The following is a 21,126-nucleotide window of genomic DNA, read 5'->3' as shown; positions in this document are numbered from 1 at the left end:
TAGATTGTGATCTGGTTTTCATATGAGAGGACTGTTGACTCATTTTACAAATGAATTAAAATATTTCATCTTGCCACATTTGTCCCACTCTACCACCTGAGTTGCTGAAGTGTTACCAGGGTACCAGGGTATAGAGTGTAATGAAAATTTTCACCGGTGAAATGAAAGACAGCTCAAGAGGCAGTCACAGCATACAGCCGGTAAGGCAGTACTTGCACTGCACAGGAATGGTGGCAGAGGCACCCTGCTCCCAAGTTGGACAGATCGCTGAGGGGTAAATTGGTTCTTCATTCATGTAAGATTGTCCCACCCTCATCCGTAGTCCATTACCATTGTGAGAGGTAGAAGCGCAGGTCATAGAGTCAAAGTTCCCTTCACAACCAGACAGAGCAAAAGACTTGAAGGTGTCACTGGCTGTAAAAACTCTGCTGTATTCATCAGGGCACCTGCAACTAATAGAGCTGACTTTCCATCGATATCCTTGATGCAGATGGAGTGGCCTAACTCTGAGAGTGTGTTTCACCCCGTACAGGTGATGAAATGTTCTCCCTTTTTCTGAGACTGTCGGTGCTCTTGGCTGGCCTAATGTATAACTTCAGAGCATTCCTTTATACAAAGATTGCAGCTTGAAAGGGGTTCTTTTGTCATCCGTGGGTGGAGTTACTGCATGTTCCTCCATTGCAGAAGACCATTGTGTCTGCACTGTGTGCACTGTTGTCTGAGTGCCAAATCGGGGGTTCGTGGTGTCTTGTCTTATCAGGTAATGAGCTCCCTGTGTGTAATTCAGTTCTTCCTTGTGTTGACATTGGTTACGCCATCATTGCTTACCTGCCAAATGTGTTCGACTAAGAGTAATCCCAACCAGTTCCAACAAAATTTTATTCCTACACATAATTACCATTCTGTTGTGCAACAACGTATTCCTGTTCAAATATTTCTCACAATGACGATAAAAACCACATCATGCTTTGGCACATCCACTCATATCTCACCCCCTCCAAAACAGACTGTGCTCAAGGCTTAAATCAGCGTCAGCATACTGATTACAGTTTAAGCACCTTTCAAAGCTAGGTTTCCAAAAATATTATACTTTAGTACAGCACCATGGACACCTAAATGTTTGGTTAAAATCTACTCCATAAGAATTTGCTGCTTCAGAAATTCCATCATTGGCGCACCAGCAGCCTCCTCCTGTTCCTTCCTTGTGGTGTGGTATCCACACTTAGATTATGTACCTTCTCAGAGATTTCTTCCTTAGTCTTAGTTAAGTTGTCCCAAATTTTCTGCTGTTTGCTCTCTGTTGTACCTATTTCTGCATTAGAAATAGGTGTTTCTACAGACAATTTAATTCTTTCTTGTACTTTGTTATTGACTAAATCAACTACACACTCCTGAAAACTAACTGCTGTAGAGACTGAAATAGGAGCCACTTCTGATTCTGCCCTTGTTCACATCTCTAAATTGCTTATTCACTTTATTTTGAACTAAATCTCAGTGTTTCAGCATTTCCAAATTTAGTTCCTCCAGTAAGTTGGAAGGCTTTGTCTGTAACTGCAGCATCCTATTCCTTTTGTGACTCATTGATATGCTGTCTCTTCAAAAGTTGTGTATGTTGTTTTTATTTCATTCTTTAGTTTTGTTTTAGCATTCTCTGTACTAGCAGTTAACTCTTTTATGCTATAACTCAATTGCACAGTAACCAAGCTGGGACATATACATTCATATTTCTCATTACGAAAGGCGTATGATGTTTACCACAATGTGTGTTTAATTAGCCCTAGCTTAATATTGTTGTACACCCGCAAACTCTGGTTGCAAAGTAACTTGCTGTACACAGCTCACCGAAATCCGACTGTAAGTAGATGCCGATGGGAAGCATAGGTCATGCTGCACTACCAAAAATGAGTGCACCATTGACACTGCAGCTGCTGTAGGTTCATGAAGCCCTCTGTAGCTGTAGACAAAATTTGCTGACTTGTGGATTAGTTATTTTCTTCTTAATCATAATTGTAGTAGAGGGATTTAATAATTATTTATTCATTATTCAAACCCCTACAAAATTCGTGATTTGTGGTGCTAGCAATTGATTTTGTACTGCAGCATAATTTTGGCTTTTGATCTTTGTTACTATTGACAACAGATATCAACTCCCTCAAATCTGTGTACCCGAAATTTGCCAGTTCTCGTTAAAATTTCAAATTTTTGGTTATTATTCTTGTTCTTTGTAAATTATTTTTCTTGTTTGCTGTCAGTGGTCACCACTTGCAGTGTTCCTCTTGTTTTTTACTGTGATATTGGGTGGCAAAGTAAAGTCTTATTGAGAACTAAGACTTCTTGCCATTAAGTCTTGTTCACATTTTATTTCAGCACACTCGCCAAGCTCTTCTGATTTAACTTAGTTTTTCAAAGTGCTGCAGTTACTATTGAAGTTACGAGTATAAATCCAACCTCCCATTCTCAAAATAAATACAATACTTCCCATAAACAATGTATCCTTTATTGTACTCTTGTTTACAGTGACCATGAATTATTTAGTTGTTTCAGCATGCGCAACGTCACAATTACATTGATAAGGACTAAATCCACAAATAGTCTATATCATTTAACAGATTCCAATCAAGTGAGTGTATAACAAGTTTTCTCTTGCCTCTGAGATGTCATAGGTATTGTCATGGTCATTCTTCCTTCATGGCTCATACCATATCTCCAAGGCAATATCCACCAATACAGAATAAACTGCTCAATCAGTAGCTACCACAAATGTAGTACAAAGTTTACCATTGTCCCGGCTTGTAGATAGGGTGTATCTATCAATTTCATAATACACGTGCATAAATAAAACATACATTCTAACAGTAAATTATATAATTAATTATGAAATAAACTTTTTACAGTGGCAGTCATCATTTGTTGATTAAAAAAATGCTGGTGCAACACACCACTTCACCAAAGTGATATTTTACGACTACAATATCCCCCTCAAGGATAGCTACATCAATACCTCTGTCCACATCAGGCCTCGCAAACACCAACAGTACCTCTACTTCGACAGTTGCCACACATTCCAGCCAAGAAGTCCCTTCCATACAGCCTAGCCACCAGTGGCCTGTTGACAAGCAGTCTCTCTTCAAATATGCCAAGGGTTTCCCTGAGGCCTTCACTGATTGAAAGTTCTCTCCAAATCTTGTCCAGAAATAGATCTCCTGTGCCTTCTGTCTCCAGTCACCTACCACCTTGCACACACCCTCTGTCTGGCCACAACACAGCCTTCCCCTCTTTGATGCAGTACCATCCAGGACTGGAGCCGTTGAATCACATTCTGCACCAGGGTTTTGACTACCTCACATCTTGCCCTAATGTGAGGAATATCCTCCCCATCCATCCCACAGTGTTTTTCTGCCACCCATCGAACCTACACAATATTCTTGTCCATTCCTGCACCCAACCTCTTGCCCCATGGCTCATATCCCTGCAATAGACCAGATGCAAGATCGGTCCCATACATCCTCCCACTACCACCTACTCCAGTCCTGTCACAGGCATCTCCTACCTTAACAAAGGCATGGTTACATGTGCAAGTAGCCACATGATCTACCACCTAAGCTGCAAACACTGTGCCATTTGGTACATATGCTGGGCAACTAAAATGCTGTTTGTCTGTATGCTGGCCACCACCAAACTGTGGCCAAGAGACAGCTGAACCACCCAATTCCTGAATATGCCGCCCAACATTATGTGCTTCACTTTGGTGTCTGCTTCACAGCCTGCACCATCTGAATTGGTCCTACCAACACTAAATTTTCTGAATAGTGCAGTTGGAAACTTTGCTTGCAACATATCCTTCATTCTCATAACCCTTTATGTTCTACACCTTCCTACCCCTTCCTTGTTCCCACTCCAGAATTACGCATGTATTCTATCCCACCAAGCACCTACTACCGTATTTACTCGAATCTAAGCCGCACTCGAATCTAAGCCGCACCTGAAAAATGAGACTCGAAATCGAGGAAAAAAATTTTTCCAAATCTAAGCCGCACCTGAAATTTGAGACTCGAAATTCAAGAGGAGAGAAAAGTTTTAGGCCACACCTCCAAATCAAAACAAAGTTGGTCCATTTTAATAAGAGACACAATTTAGGTCGAATGAATGACGATACAGGTACAGTAGTTTGGTTCGAGTCGTAAGCTTAGCAGTTAAGCTTTACCAGGTAACCATTGCTATGCATCAGGCGCTCCGTCCATATTTATACGGGTACCCTTCCTTTTTCACGTGCTTCGTCTGGTTTGAATGGATTGCTTATTTTTCTTTGATCTGTTAAGCGCCATTTTTTGTTATAGGTGTTTACGTCATTCTAAGCTGAAAATGCATTACTGTACTGTGTCATGCATTGTTTGCCGCATTCTGATAGTGCGTGTTTATGGCCTGTTGCCGCTCGCGGCATGGCTTGCTTTTCTGCGCGCTACCGCCGCTTTCAATTTTTTTTTTTAAAAAAAGAGAGGAGTCGTCTCATTAGCAAAACCATGGCAAGAGACTGCTATTTGTTGTTACTTACACTTCTGCTTTCTTTGATAATAATCAACAAGAACCAAATAACAGACTGTGTATGATAGAAGATGTTCTGCATGAGAGTTTAGTGAAAATTTTTCCCCGTTTGAAAATCTTTGCAGACGCCTCTTTAGTACATCACATTACCTTCTGCACAGAAATTAGAGTCATCTTAGATTTAAAAATCTAGTCAATTGCCGTGCTTCATTTCTGACTGTATCACTATTAGCCATAAGAATAATACGAATATAAACATGACATGATATGTGTATTCTTCTGCGTTTGCTGTTGTCTCACTCTAGTTTCGTAGTTTATTAGGCAGTCAGGATTTAAATGAGATAGCAGCAAACGCGAAAGAATACATCGCAAAATGTTTATATTCGTATTATTCTTATGGTGAAGAGAATACTGCATGTGATTCACAATTCATAAAAGTTCCTATTAGCAACCATCTCTTCTCACAGGTAGGAAAAAATTAAGAATGTAGAGTTGGCCATATTGACAAAAACCCCGAACAGTCTTGCCAGTCGGATTTTCGCAGTACATTGAAATGCTGCTACATTCGTAGATGAACAATACGGAATTTGTATTTACTTCATTGGCTAATGTATGAAAATGCAGTGGTCGAAACTCGGGGCGGAGATAAAAGCTCTTCTTCCACCTTTTTTTAAATTTATTTACTGACGCAGAGGTTTTGGCGCCGGTATTTATCTTTGTGCCCGCAAAGCAAGCCTGTTTAGCGCTACATATATTCGACGGCAGAAGTTAGTTGTGGCGGCACCTACCAACATTTTTCAGAACTTCCGCTTACTTTGCACTCGATTCTAAGCCGCAGGAGGTTTTTTGGATTACAAAAACCGGAAAAAAAGTGCGGCTTAGATTCGAGTAAATACGGTAATCTTTTCTCCTCCTCTACTTCTCTCATTTCCTACCTTTCCCCCATACACCCTCCCCCCCCCCCCCCCCCCCCCCTCCATTACTACTGCAGCACAGCCTCCCAACACTGCACCCAGAAGCCCTATGCTGTTCCCACCATGACCCTGCGTGCTCCCACAGGCAGCACAGCATCTCCCCCACACCTACCCTGCTACCACTTCCCCTCCCTCCCCTATGCGTTTTCTTATCCCCACCGTCTGTCTCAGCAGATTGCTGCTCAAGTCAGGTACAGTCACATTTAGGCCCCAGTACCCAAACATAATGGCCATGTGAGTTGTGTGTCTGTGTGTGCGTGTGTGTGTGTGTGTGTTTTTCTACAGACGAATAAGATTGTCCGAATGCTCAATATTTTAGCAGTATTTTTCTTTGTGCCTTTCTGTGACGCAACACCTTCCGTGTGTGGTGAGTAGCAATCTATTCTTTCTATAGTGCTGTTATTGCATCCTGGACTTTACGTTGGTTGATTTTCCCTGAGTTGTGGGATATATGTGGTAGTATACACTGATCAGCCAGAACATTGTGACACCGACACACTATTGACATTAACCCATCCATGCAATAGCAGCATCACCTGACAAGGAATGACTGCTAGTGAGACACACACACAATGCATGTAGTATCAGTGAATGTGCTGTCTGTATCTAGAATGGGGAAGGCATGGGATCTATCTGAGTTTGACCGAGGGCAAATTGTGGTGGCCTGCAGGCATGAGCATTTCAGAAACTGCATGACTTGTTGGACATTTGAGGAGTGCTATGATGAGTGTCTTCAACACATGGCAAAATCCACATGAAACCATGTCCAGATGTCCTGGGGTCAGACGACGACTCCTAATTACAAATGTCGGACGTCATAGGCTGGGCATTCTGTTAAAACAGGACAGGTGGTGAACTGTGGCGGAACTAACATCAAACTTTAATGCTGGGCAGAGCACAAGTGCCTGAACACACAGTGCACTGAACACTCCTAATGAAGGACCTCCTCAGCTGACGACCAGTGCATGTGCCAATGTTAACAAAATGGTTCAAATGGCTCTGAGCACTATGGGACTTTATACCTGAGGTTATCAGTCCCCTAGAACTTAGAACTACTTAAACCTAACTAACCTAAGGATATCACACACATCCATACCCGAGGCAGGTTTCGAACCTGCCACTGTAGCGGTTGCGCGGTTCCAGACTGAAGCGCCTAGAACCGCTCGGCCACACCAGCTGGCCCAGTGTTAACACCATGATGTTGTCAACAGTGACTGAAATGGGAACATGACCATCAGCACTAGATATTTGTCCAGTGGCAGTGCTTTGCATGGTCTGATGAATCCCGATACCTTCTAATCATGTCGATGGGAGGGCATGAATCTGGCATCTTCCAGGGAAACAGTTCCATGGTGCCTGTATTGCAGGCTGGGGACAAGCTGGTGGTAGCTCCATTATGCTCTGGGGAACATTCACATGGGCATCCATGGGTGCAGAGTAGCTTGTGCAAGGCACAGTGATGGCCAAGGAGTGTTGTGCACTGGTTGCAGACCATGTACACTCCTTCATCATTATAATGTTTCCCAACGACAGTGGCATTATTCAGCAAGATAATGTGCCGTGTCACAAACCTAGGAGTATGATGGAGTGGTTCGAGGAACACGTTGGTAAGTTCCAGTTGATGAGCTGGCCCCCAAACTTGCCATATCTGAACCCGACTGAACACATCTGGGATGTGATTGAATGTGGCATCAGAGCTCATTGTCCTCTCCCTGTAATTTACAGGAATTAGGTGATTTGTGTGTGCAGATTTGGTGCCAATTCCTCCTGCGAACTACCGAGGCCACATTGCTTCCATGCCATGGCACATCACTGCTGTTATCCATGCCAAAGGTGGACATACTGGCTATTAGGTAGGTCGTCAAAATGTTCTGGCTGATCAGTGTATTTCAAACATCGTGGTCTGCAAGACTTTCACTCAATTAAATATTGAAAACTGCTTTACCAACATAGTGCCATATTTTTTCTTCTGATCTGCTTGACCCCATTTTCTACATTAATTAAAAAATAAATAAATACAAATATTTTCAACTATACGTGCTAACTGTGAAGTAATGTTTGTAAATCCATTGTATTAAACCATTTATTTGACAGTCCTAGTGTGTAAAATCACACTTTCGGGTGGGTAGCTGGCTTACCAGTACTTTGATAATGGAACCATTACATTTACTGGTAGTCGCTGACCTAGCAACCACTTCTAGTACTTAATTTTGGAATAGCACACATTTCCCATCTTTCCTGACCTTAAGATTGCTACTGTAGCCCATGCTCTTTTGTTTGTTTGTATACACTTCAGGTAATTTCAGTTTTTGTTCATAGTAAATGTTGATGTGACTTAAAATTTGTGTGTAGTGTGCTGCAAGTCATTGTTATGAGTCAGCTTTTACACCAAAAAACATAATTATGTGTAGTTTCAATCTGTAACCACTCACGAGTAAGAGTCAAGTCATCTTATCTTCTCAAACATGGACTTTACATCTCAAACATGGACTTTGCATAAGGTTGACCTCACCACTGACATGCTAAATTTTCTTGATATGCCTGTAGTCAATGCCAGCAAAATTTTCAGTGAAATGAATGCAGAAGACAAAATGAGTTTGAAGCAGTTTAGACGTATACTGTTATTGCAAAGCTTGTGTAGGCTGCAACTTGTTCACCAGCAACAAGAGCAAAATTGCAGTACATATCGAAAGAAGCTGCGCATTGTGTAATATAGTGATACATCCCCTCACACTATAGCCCATTTAAAATAACTTGATAGTTGATGTCTGTCATTTGGTACTATAGTGTTGCCACATCAGTTACCGCTCAGTTAAAGGCAACACACGAACATGACGGGTTACTTCTCAAGTGCCGAAGTGCTGTTCATTTAACACAGAACAGTGTTGGAAGCTGCTGCCATTAGGTTGGCAAGAATGTGAGATGCTCTGTCCACAGCTGATTTTAAATGACCAGTGACTGAACTATTACAGACAATACATTTTGGAGTCCTGAAATTACACTCATGCCCTAATCTAACAACAACTTCTTGATGTGCAGTGTATCCGAGAAAATGACAGTCAGCAATCTGCGGCAGAATTATTAACCGTGTTCGCTTTGCTCATGGTGATTAAAGCTGATCTGTATGAGCAAACTCAAGACAGAAAAAAATCAGTTTCAGTGCTAAAAGTAAAATGTAACTTCCGTTTTTGCTACATGAGCTGATGCACTACCGCCCGATGGGCAGTCATGGTTGGAACTCATTTACAGGTTGTAGCCGACACAGGCATTTTGATAAAGATTTAAAAATGAAAGAAAATTATTAGGAATTGGCGATATTCAAACCCACATCCTTTTGTTTCATTAAAGTGTGATGATACCACTGCTCTACGGAAATCTTTGGTTTATGTTGTTATATTTATAGAATGAGTTGCAATGATCATTTTCTGCTTTCAAAAAGTTTGGTTTTGCACCATGTCATATGAAGTTTACCTAATGTAGGCCAATCTCTGTGATTATAATTGAATGCGTGAAGTCAAATCACATCTTGTGCAAAAGAATCCAGTAGTCTTTGGCTAGTGGTCTGTACAAGATGTGTGTATTTTGTTACCATTGTTCGTGTGTGTGTGTGTGTGTGTGTGTGTGTGTGTGTGTGTGTGTGTGATGCATGATGAAATGCAATATAAAAGGGCCAGACCCAAGATTCGAGATCCAAGCGCAGCAAGAAAAAAAGCGCGACAAGGAATTTGAAATTAATTGACCATTTATTGTGGCAGTTTAACAATGGTGAACAGTTCCAGTATGGCATTGAGTGCTCTGATCAAAGGAAGGTACCTCTAACACATGATCAAGTAATTTTAATCAGGTTATAAATGGATGTATCAGACATGTGCTGTTGCACTCTGTGTGAGTAATAAACCAGCATACTATAAATCATATTTTGTTAAAATACTTTTACTTAAAATTAATTTGAGATGTGCTTGATTGTACCTATCTTAAGAAAATAATAATTATAAAAAAGTTTTTACTGGTATGCAAAGGATTGGTGGTAATAAATCCTGCTTTGTAACTGGTGGCTGTGCCTCTTGTTCCAATATATTCCATTTATATTTCACTCTGTTATCTGAATGGTTAACTTCCTACATAATGTGCAAAATTATGTATGTTTTAGTACTTTTGTAATATACCAACATAATATTTAGTGTACAGCTGTAGCAGGACCTTTATTTGTTCAGTTACTTTCTCCTTTTATGTGTATCTTGTCGTTTAATTTTGTTATTGATCAAGTTGAAAAGAATTATGTACAGTTGTGAGTAAATTAGAAAACCAAATTATTTTTATAGCTGAAAGTACATATGAATTTGTTAATTTACTCATGAAATTCAGGACATCTCCAAAAATTGTCTATGGGGCGTTTCATGTTTTGTTTTATGTACAAATGCAAACGCTGTCAGCAATGACTATGTCTCTACAGTTGTGTAATTTAAATGTAAGTTCTATCTACACTATTTCTTGACACAGTTTGAGTGCAATTTCTTTTATTGGAAATCTGAATACCACTATTATTTTTCTTTGCTTGGTTAACAGGAATGGTATTTGTCATCAAGTGAACCTGTGACAGCTTTGCACATGCACCGGGACCTTTTGCAGTGGGATCGTGCCCTGCAGTTAGCCAGTAAGCTCGCACCACACCAGATGCCATTCATTGCGAAGGAATACGCCCAGCAGCTTGAATTTACGTAGGTATCACACTGACCTGCCATTAGGTGAAGAATGTAAAGTTGTACACTAATGGTAAAAAACACTATGGGGAACACAAACAGTGTCAAAAGAAATACCCCATTCACTTTGTAGTGAAAGCACTGAATCAGAGCCAGTTACATGAAGAAGAAGTTGAATTTTATAACTTAGATTTAAAACCCCTTCTCTTCTCTAGAGTACACATGTGATCTGGCTCCAGAACCAAGGCACCCTGTCCTCATTCCTAAACAACCACAACATCTTCTCTCGAATTAATTTCACTTATCCTCTTTCGCTCAGTGATTGTCTGATCAGAATGTCAACAGTCTCATCTCTGATGGATTTGTAAGAAACAGTGGCTCTTGTATCATCCCTCAACATAGCAACCTAGTCTACAAACTGGTGTTGTGTACCATGTTCTCTAAAACTAGTTTTCTGACGTGATTTGGCTACCCCTTATCATGCCAGGTATCCTCCTCAAAGTGATTTCTACACCTTAAGAAATGTATTCCACAGCCCATCCAAACCTAAAAAATATCCGTGCCCATCCTTGCACTGCTTCTGCATCCAAATCTCTGCCTGTTTCCTGGCCTCCATCCTTGCCCATGCAAGATATGCATTTCTCTTCAAATCTTATCTAACATACTATCATCCATAATGTTCTCGTAACATTATCCTCCAACTGTACCGTTCTATACAGACTATGTAGCATAATTTGCTCTCCTTCTGAAAGCAAATTATCACTTCTAAAGCTCTGAGACACAGATCCCACTGGTGACCACATCTAGTATAGCACTTTGTGTCAACATAATATATAGTCAAAGGAATCATTTTCATACATAAAGGTGTCTAAAAGAAAGCAGATTTCATTTTCAGTAGGCTTCAAGCAGAACAGAAAAAAATGAGTTATAAACCCCAAGTGTTCAAATAAAATTTCAGAGGTTTACTTGTGGCACACTCCATATGTTCTGTACAGGAGTTCTTTGAAGGAGTCAAGAACTTTTCTCTGTGTTTGTATACTCAGTCAACAAAATACTACATCCTTCTTCAGAAGTAGAAAAATGCAAACACATTCCACACACACACACACACACACACACACACACACACACAGCCACTGTTGTCTCCAGGTGCTAAGGCCTGACTGCAACTGTGTTTGAAGTAACAGCTGTCTAGCTGGGGTAGACAGTGAGGGTGTGGACCAGATGTGCGATGGCTATGGGGAGGGATATCAGGATAGGGGTGAGGGAAAATGCTAGTACCTATGGGAGTGTGCAAGGACATTGTGAGGACAGGGTAGGGCTGCTAGATGCAGCTTGCGGAGTGTGCTGTGGGGAAAGAGGGTGGGGGGAAGAGGAGTTGAGAAAGGGAAAGGACTTGTATGTGCATTGTCAGGGTAGAAGGCGTATTTAGTACTGGAGTGGGAACAGGGAAGGGGATAGCCAGGTTGAAGACAGAGATTGGAGAATGTTGAGGTCAGGGAGGTATGGGAACAAATGATATCTTGAAGGGAGTGTTCCCACCTGAACAGTTCAGAAAGCTGGTGTTGGCAGGAGGAATCCAAATGGTACAGGTTGTGAAGCAGTCATTAAAGTGAGCACATCGTGTTAGGTGGTATACTCAGCAACTGGGCGGTGAAGATGTTCCTGCCACAGTTTGGTGGTGGCAATTCATGTGGACAGACGGCTTGTTAGTAGTCAAGTCCAAATAGAATGTGGCACAGTGGTTGCAGCCGAGTTTGTAGATCATGCGGCTGCTTTCACCGGTGACCCTGTCTTGGATGGAATAGAAGATGCCTGTGTTAGGACTGGAGTGAGTGTTAGTGGGAGGATGTATGGAACAGATCTTGCATCTAGATCCATTGTAGGGATGTGAGCCATGAGGCAAGGGTTTGATGTGGAAGTCAGGGATGGTTGTGGAGGTCTATATGACAATTAGGTTGCTAGATAAGATGAAATTTATTTGAGCTATGAAATTCTTTGTCTGCTTTGATTCCCTAATTGCCTTTCAGTCTATTTAACGTACCCTGAACACAAATGACTACTGATGATTTAGGTCTAATTAATACATCTACTGAGACAGGAGAAAGAAGTATTAGTATCCTGGCTTATGAATGTGTGGTGCTTGTGGTGTACAAATTTCTGTGCACCACATTGTGTCAAGAGAGCAGCAACTGTTTTTACCAGCTGCTCTTCCTGTACATTAGGTGGTGATGAGATAAATGTGTTATATGTTTTTACATTCTATGGATATGTTTCATCTGCTTGATCTGTTAAGTAGGAGGTGGTATTGTGAGTCAGGATGGTGACTTGCACATTTTTATATAATTGGTCCGTCACTCACAATATCCTGGCTAAATATTTTATATCAATTTGTTTGTGTGCTTGTGTTTTAAAAGTAGATTCATAGGCAATGATGTAGTAGCAGTTTTAGCTTTTCTACAAGAGAAATAGAAGGTTTATCTGCATGTTAGTGAGTGCACTATATTAAAGATGTTATAATGTAAGTTACTAAATTTTAAAGATTTTATTTGTATTTAAGTACTTTAGTAAGAATACTAATAACTGCCCTGTTGAACACCTGAAATCCAACATTATCATTGTGAGCATGGTACTAGATGTTTTCTGAACTCCACTTCCAATCAAAGACAAGGTCCAATAATGATTTCTTATATTTGTCTCACGTCCATGACTTGCCTAATTCAACCTCCAGCAAATTGATGAGGAGGTATTAAAATCCTTGTCCCTCAGCTCTGCAAGATTCAGTTTACTACCTGTCAGAGTTTTTCTACATTCTGAGACAGTGAGTAGAGTATTTAAACTAGATACAAAAAGATGACTCATTAATGGAAAAGCATTTTACAGTTGTACATTATGAGATCGGTCTAGATTTTACAGCTGCTAATGCTTCTCACGCCATGTCTTTCAAACCCTGAATTACTTTTAATTTATACATTTTTTTCCTCAGTTGTTTATTGCTGCTTCCTAACTAATGTTTCTCTGATGCTCATTCTTGAAACATTACAATGGCATTACATCACCTTCAGGAGTGTGCTAAGGACTGGCATATGCCAGCCACAACATCTGCACAGTTATGCGTCCCTGTGCCAAGTGTTGGCCTGTGTCATTCATAACATCTGCAAGTTTTACATCCCTGTTCCTTTGTAAATTCTTATATATGTATTAATTTTATACATGCTCTTCATGTAGCATGATTATAAAGGTATTTTCCATCAAATGGAATTGACTTTATATCCTGCAGATTACAAATAGACAAGAATTGAGCAACCTCAGTGTGCTGCATTTCTTGCTTACAATTTCCAGTGAAAACACTCAACAACATGTTATAGAAGCACATTGCAGCAATCCTTAGTGACAGTAATGAAGGACCTTCCTGTCATCGCCTATGCAATGTGCAGAGTGAAATTCGAAAGACCTTTTGTCATTCACTTTTTATCTTATAACTTTTCATTAGTTTACTTTCTCTAAATTTAGAGTTCTGCACAACTTTTAAAATTGTTCTTAAATATGTCATGTAACATGAATGTCAAATCTGTAGGTACAAGGAAAAAATGCAGCAGCCGTATTACATGCTGCTACAGCTACAACTGGTAATAAAATTTATTATTAATTTTACTTTAATAAATGTGCATTTCTATGTTGTAGAGGGAATTATGCTGAAGCATTAATCCATTATGAACAAGGGCTGGCTGAGGCTACGGACAGTCTTAAGGATGCCGAAAGTGGCAGTGAGCAGCACATTGCCGTGTGCAGAGCTGGTGTTGCTCGGACTTCGATTCGTTGTGGTGATGTACGCAGAGGTGTTGCTATTGCAATGGATATTGCTAGTGGCCCTCAGCTTAAGAAGGAATGTGCTGACATACTGGAAGGAATGAAGGTATATTTATCACAATATTCTGATATGATAAATTCCTCCTTAATATCACACCAGCATGTCCTAGCAGTACCTTATTTTTAGACACATCTGTTTTAATGAAGGAAGGTGGGTCTAAGCGACATTTGTTTACTGGAAGCTCACCCATACAGGTTTATAGTTGCAGGTCTTCCAGCTTCCAGTAACTTCTGCTGCCTATGCATGTCCTTAGGGTCATTTGGGTCGTAGGGGCCCTATACACTGATGAGCCAAGACATTATGACCGGCTACTTAAAAGTGTGTTGGTCCACCTCTGGAATGCAGTTTAGCAGTGATTCTGCATGCCATTGATTCGACAAGTACTGATAGGTTTCCAGAGGTTTGTGGCACCAGATGCCTACGCACAGGTCACACACTTCCCGTAACTTATGAACGTTAGTGGAGCTGGTGCCCAATAACATCCCAGTTGGGTTTCATCAGATTCAGATAAGCCAAATTTGCTGGGCAAGACATCAGCATGATTCCATTTTTATGCTCCTCAAACCACTGCCACATGATTCTGGCCCTGTGACCTGGACAGTTATCCTGCTGGAAGATGCCGTTGCTGTTGGGGAAGGCATCAAGCATAAGGGATTGCAGGTGGTCCCCAGTACTGTTCTCGCAATCCACAGCTGCCATTTTGCCTTTTATTACTACTGCAGATCCCATGGAAGCCTAGGTGAATGTCCCCCATAACATAATACTGCTCTCACCAGCCTGCGTCCGCGGCGCGCTGCATGTTTCGAGCTGCCGTTCGCCTGGATGGTGACGTATGTGGACACACCCATTGACCTGGTTGAACAATAAATGGGATTCATCTGACCAGGCAACATGGTTCCATTGATCCATGATCCAGTCTCGATGATCCTGTGCCCACTGTAATCACAACTGATGATGATATTGGGCTAGCATGGGAACATATAGAGATCCTCTGCTGTAGAACACCATGTTCAACACTGTGTACTGACCGATGTACTCCAAAACATTTATACCTGTGCCAGCAGACGTCCAACTTCTTGTTTCTTACGCCTAGCTTCAGCGTTCTTCAGCCGCTTTCCATAGATGCTCATGACAGTAGCACACGAATAGCTGAGCAGCTTCACCGTTTCTGAGATGCTCACTCCCAGGCACTGGGTCCACAACAATCTGGCTTGTGTCAAAGTCACTTAAGTTGGCAAATTTCCACATTTGTTTCACTTATTGTCACTATAGAATGATTCCCTATTCGTCTCTACTCCGCTCTTATACTTCTCCTACGTCATAACGTTCCCTCAGTTCCACCAGGCAGCATACAACTTCCCAGTGGGCAGTGGTCGTAATGTTTTGGCTCATCAGTTTTGTGCTTCATGCTGACAGTTTCCTACTTGCAGTAGGTATTCAAGGAAAGTGAATATTCAACACGTGAAACAGAGTAAGCTCAGCAAATGAGTGCATGAGTACAGTCATCGGAAAAGCGGGAAGATAGAGATGTTATCAAGTTTTGAGCCTTTTTTCTGCACGTAATTATGAAGATGATGTACCAAGATGACATATTTTCTGGGAATTATGAAAATATGAAAAATGACCTGTTACATTAAGGCAGGAATCTATAAAATATTGTGTGAGGCAGTAAATGCTGTATAAGATAAATTCATATGCATGTTATAAGAACTACACCTTGAACATCAGTGCTACATCCAACATTTTCAGCCAAATAAATTGTGGTGACTGAACATTGTATTTCCAGTGTCTACTCAATGAATTTGAGATTATGATCCTTGCTACATCCTCATTTTTTGGAAATTGCCTGGTCAATGACACCGTGTGTTTCCAGTGTCTACTCAATGAATTTGAGATTATGATCCTAGTTCCATCCTCATTCTTCTGAAATTGCCTGGTCAGTGACACAATGGAAATATAGGGTAGACAAAGTGATCAACCTCTCTGAGGGCATCTATTTAAACATGGAAACAATTTATTTAACATATCTGCTCTTACAGGAATATATATTCTGAATTATTGTTGCTTGGCATACCAACACCTGTCACCAGTTTTACAACAATCATTGCAGTTTTTCAGTTTCTGCCTAGCAATATGGTGCATATTTGTGCTAAACATTTGTGCAGTTCCATTTATGATCCATTTCACTTTAAGCTGCATAAGTCTTCCCTGTAACTTGGTGCTGTTGTGTTGACTTTATCTTCTGGAATGCTTGTACCTTAAATTTCATATTAGGTTGTTATAGCATGCTTTTGGAATATATGTCATGCATAAATATTCATGATTTTACATTCAGAAATTAGACAACAACTTACCATAACAGTAGATGGTGAATTTTCAGACAAACCTTTATAAGAAGCAATAATTTATGTCCCAGCTGCATACAATAAACTTGACATATTTTTTATTACTTGCTCCTGTTATAATTGTCTCTGTTTAGAACCATGCGGACTGCTCATATTTAAACTCTTTATAAATCCCAATGCTTAGTCAAATTTTAGTTATTTAGATTTGAAAATGTATATTTTTTTACATTGTTCTAGAAATGGTATTAAGTTGCCAGAAGTGAATCCCTTTGAAAAACAAAGACTGCCTTGTATCTCTATGATATATAATGTTCCCTTAAAAAACATTGTTATGTTAACACTTATCTCCCTCTCCCACTGTGTACCATTCTATGGCTTGCTTATTACTTTAATAACAGCTACACAAACGATATAGTAGTCACGCTTGCTTGTATTCATATGCTTGTGACCATGCCATCATATTCTGTTATTGTGTTTAGTGTCACACTTTTTATTAAGAGATAAAACTCTGCAGTTATAAACTGCTCCCTCTCCCACTGTGTATCATTCACTGGCTTGCTTACAAGGGGAGACCATGACGTTTGGAACGCGGATTTACTTCAAACTTCGTACACTCGTAGTACTGCATGAGGACAACAAAATGTGTAAGCAGTAGCGCGTACTTCTCAAGCGTTAGTGAGAAAATCACAAGATAATTTCGGTCGTCAAATATATACCTGTGCGTGGCCGTTTTTACCATGAAGCCATAGCAGCCGAGTGGTTAGGGTCCAAGCCCCATAATCACTGGATCGAGTCACCGTTCATCTGTTTTTTTTTTTTTTTTTTTTTTTTTAACACAGTCATTTTCTTTACTATTTATATTATAATTGATATAATGGTAAAAATATATGTAATTGGATGAACTTTTATTCAATTTACAATGTTATTTGGCGGTATACTAATTTTTATTCATCATCATCATCATCATCATCATTTAAGACTGATTATGCCTTTCAGCGTTCAGTCTGGAGCATAGTCCCCCTTATAAAATTCCTCCAAGATCCCCTATTCAGTGCTAACATTGGTGCCTCTTCTGATGTTAAGCCTATTTCTTCAAAATCATTCTTAACCTAATCCAGGTACCTTCTCCTTGGTCTACCCCAACTCCTCCTACCGTCTACTGTTGAACTCATGAGTCTCTTGAGTAACCTTGCTTCTCCCATGCATGTAACATGACCTCACCATCTAAGCCTGTTCGCCCTGACTGCTACATCTATAGAGTTCATTCCCAGTTTTTCTTTGATTTCATCATTGTGCACACCCTCCTGCCATTGTTCCCATCTACTAGTACCTGCAATCATCCTAGCTACTTTCATATCCGTAACCTCAACCTTATTGATAAGGTAACCTGAATCCACCCAGCTTTCGCTCCCATACAACAAAGTTGGTCGAAAGATTGAACGGTGCACAGATAACTTAGTCTTGGTACTGACTTCCTTCTTGCAGAAGAGAGTAGATCGTAGCTGAGCGCTCACTGCATTAGCTTTGCTACACCTCGCTTCCAGTTCTTTCACTATGTTGCCATCCTGTGAGAATATGCATCCTAAGTACTTGAAACTGTCCACCTGTTCTAACTTTGTTCCTCCTATTTGGCACTCAATCTGTTTATATCTCTTTCCCACTGACATTACTTTTGTTTTGGAGATGCTAACCTTCATACCATAGTCCTTACATTTCTGATCTAGCTCCGAAATATTACTTTGCAAACTTTCAATAGAATCTGCCATCAAAAATGGTTCAAATGGCTCTGAGCACTATGTGACTTAACTCCTGAGGTCATCAGTCGCCTAGAACTTAGAACTAATTAAACCTAACGAACCTAAGGACATCACACACATCCATGCCCGAGGCAGGATTCGAACCTGCGACCGTAGCGGTCACGCGGAATCTGCCATCACAACTAAGTCATCCGCATATGCGAGACTGCTTATTTTGTGTTCACCTATCTTAATCTCACCCAGCCAGTCTATTGTTTTCAACATATGATCCATAAATAATATGAACAACAGTGGAGACAGGTTGCAGCCTTGTCTTACCCCTGAAACTACTCTGAACCATGGACTCAATTTACCGTCAACTCTAACTGCTGCCTGACTATGTATGTAAAGACCTTTAATTGCTTGCAAAAGTTTGCCTCCTATTCCATAATTATGTAGAACAGACAATAACTTCCTCCTAGGAACCCGGTCATATGCCTTATCTAGATCTATAAAACATAGATACAATTCCCTGTTCCACTCATAACACTTCTCCATTATTTGCCGTAAGCTAAAGATCTGGTCCTGACAACCTCTAAGAGGCCTAAACCCACACTGATTTTCATCCAATTTGTCCTCAACTAATACTTGCACTTTCCTTTCAGCAATACCTGAGAAGATTTTACCCACAACGCTGATCGAAGAGATACCTCTGTAGTTGTTACAATCTTTTCTGTTTCCATGTTTAAAGACTGATGTGATTACTGCTTTCATCCAGTCTGAAGGAACCTGTCCCGACTCCCACGCCATTTCAATTATCCTGTGTAGCCATTTAAGACCTGACATTCCACTGAATTTGATGAGTTCCGACTTAATTTCATCCACCCCAGCCGCTTTATTGCACTGCAATCTATTGACCATTTTCTCCACTTCCTCAAATGTGATCCTATTTCCATCATCATTCCTGTCCCATTGTACATCGAAATCTGAAACATTACTGATCGTATTTTCACCTACATTGAGCAACTCTTCAAAATATTCCCTCCATCTTCCCAAGGCATCAACAGGATTCACCAGCAGTTTTCCTGACCTGTCCAAAATACTTGTCATTTCCTTCTTACCTCCCATTCAAAGACTGCTAAGTACACTCCAGAATGGTTTTCCAGCAGCTTGACCCAAGGTCTCCAACCTGTTTCCAAAGTCTTCCCAAGATTTCTTCTTGGATGCTGCAATTATCTGTTTGGCTTTGTTTCTTTCTTCGACATAACTTTCTCTGTCTACCTGAGTTCTAGTATGTAGCCATTTTTGATATGCCTTCTTTTTCCTTTTACAGGCTGCTTTGACTGTGTCATTCCACCAAGCTGTTTGCTTCATCCTACCTTTACACACTACTATTCCAAGACATTCTTTGGCCACTTCTAGTACTGTGTCCCTGTACCTTGTCCATTCCTTTTCCAGTGACTGCAACTGACTACATTCAACTAACTGGTACCTTTATGAGATCATTGTTATGTACTTGTGTCTGATTTCCTTATCCTGAAGTTTCTCCACTTTTATCCTCCTACACATGGACCTGACCTCCTGCACTTTCAGCCTCACAATACCAATTTCACTGCAGATTAAATAGTGATCAGTGTTATCAAAGAATCCCCTGAATACACGTGTGTCCCTCACAGCCTTCCTGAATTCCTGGTCTGTTATTATATAGTCAATTGCAGATCTGGTTCCCCTGCCTTCCCAAGTATACTGGTGAATGTTCTTATGTTTAAAAAAGGAGTTTGTGATTACTAAGCCCATACTGGCACAGAAATCCAAAAGTTGTTTCCCGTTCCTGTTGGCCTCCATATCCTCTCCAAATTTACCCATAACCTTTTCATACCCTTCTGTTCGATTTCCAATCCTGGCATTAAAGTCACCCATGAGCAGAACACTGTCCTTTTCCTTGACTCTAACAACTACTTCACTGAGCGCATCATAAAAAAAAAATCCATCTTATCTTGATCTGTCTCTTCAAAATGCGAATATACTGACACAATCCTAATTTTCTTGCTAGACACTGTCAAATCTATCCACATCAGTCGTTTGTTTACATACCTTATTGCAACTACACTTGGTTCCATTTCCTTCCTGATGAAAAGCCCTACACCCATTGTGCTATTCCTGCTTTGACTCCTGACAGGTAGACCTTGTATTCTCCCACTTCCTCTTCTTTCTCACCCCTTACCCGAATGTCACTAACAGCTAAAATGTCCAACCCCATCTTACTTGCAGCCTCTGCCAGCTCTACCTTCTTCCAAGAGTAGCCCCCATTGATATTAATAGCTCCCCATCTCGTTACCATTCGTTTGCCGAGTCGTATCTTAGGAGTCCCTGGTCTGTCAATTAGAGGTGGGACTCCATCACCTCCAAAGGTCCGAGGCATTTTGCTCTGATTGTTGCCAGCATCATATTTATAGTACCTGGGAAGCAGGTTGCTAGCCTTACTTGCCCCGAGTCCGATTGAGTTTTACCCCTAACTGTTGAGGGACTAATCGGTGGATTTGGTAGTCTTTGCCGTCTGAGCACAAAGGTGGCCACGACTCGGAATATGTCCGGGATGCCCAGCCTTATTCCAAAGTAACTGGTATCCCGACTGTCAGGACCACTTACTTGGCAACTCATACATTGCCCGTGGTTCATGAACTAGGACATGATACCAGGAACCCACACCATGAACCACACATTTTTTTTTTTTTTATATATTATCACAAATAATATAATATTCATAACTATCGACTAGTAAATGACCGAACGCATAAAGTGATACTGAAAATGTATGCTCCGTGATTTGAGAAATTCTTTATACCTGGAAGGAGCCCAAAACGACTTGTTACCTCCAAGTTTTGACCGGCACAGGTGGATTTCGAAAGATGTACAATTAATTGCTGCTTTCGACATTACGAGTACAAGTTGCAGGAT

The 21,126-nt window shown here is 40.6% G+C and overlaps 1 protein-coding gene across 1 annotated transcript in view; it reads left to right on the top strand.

Moving 5' to 3' along the window:
- Positions 1-21,126, top strand: part of LOC126473900 (WD repeat-containing protein 19) — a 301,274-nt gene that overhangs the window by 204,173 nt on the left and 75,975 nt on the right. The window contains exons 15-16 of the mRNA XM_050101244.1: positions 10,083-10,234; positions 13,901-14,132. Of these exons, the coding sequence (XP_049957201.1) occupies positions 10,083-10,234; positions 13,901-14,132 (384 nt within the window). The remainder of the gene's footprint in view (positions 1-10,082; positions 10,235-13,900; positions 14,133-21,126) is intronic.

This window comes from Schistocerca serialis, chromosome 4 (genome assembly GCF_023864345.2).
Source record: "Schistocerca serialis cubense isolate TAMUIC-IGC-003099 chromosome 4, iqSchSeri2.2, whole genome shotgun sequence".
Taxonomy (NCBI): Eukaryota; Metazoa; Arthropoda; class Insecta; order Orthoptera; family Acrididae; genus Schistocerca; species Schistocerca serialis.
The sequence above is the reverse complement of the archived record's forward strand: the minus strand, read 5'-3'. Positions and strand labels throughout refer to the sequence as shown.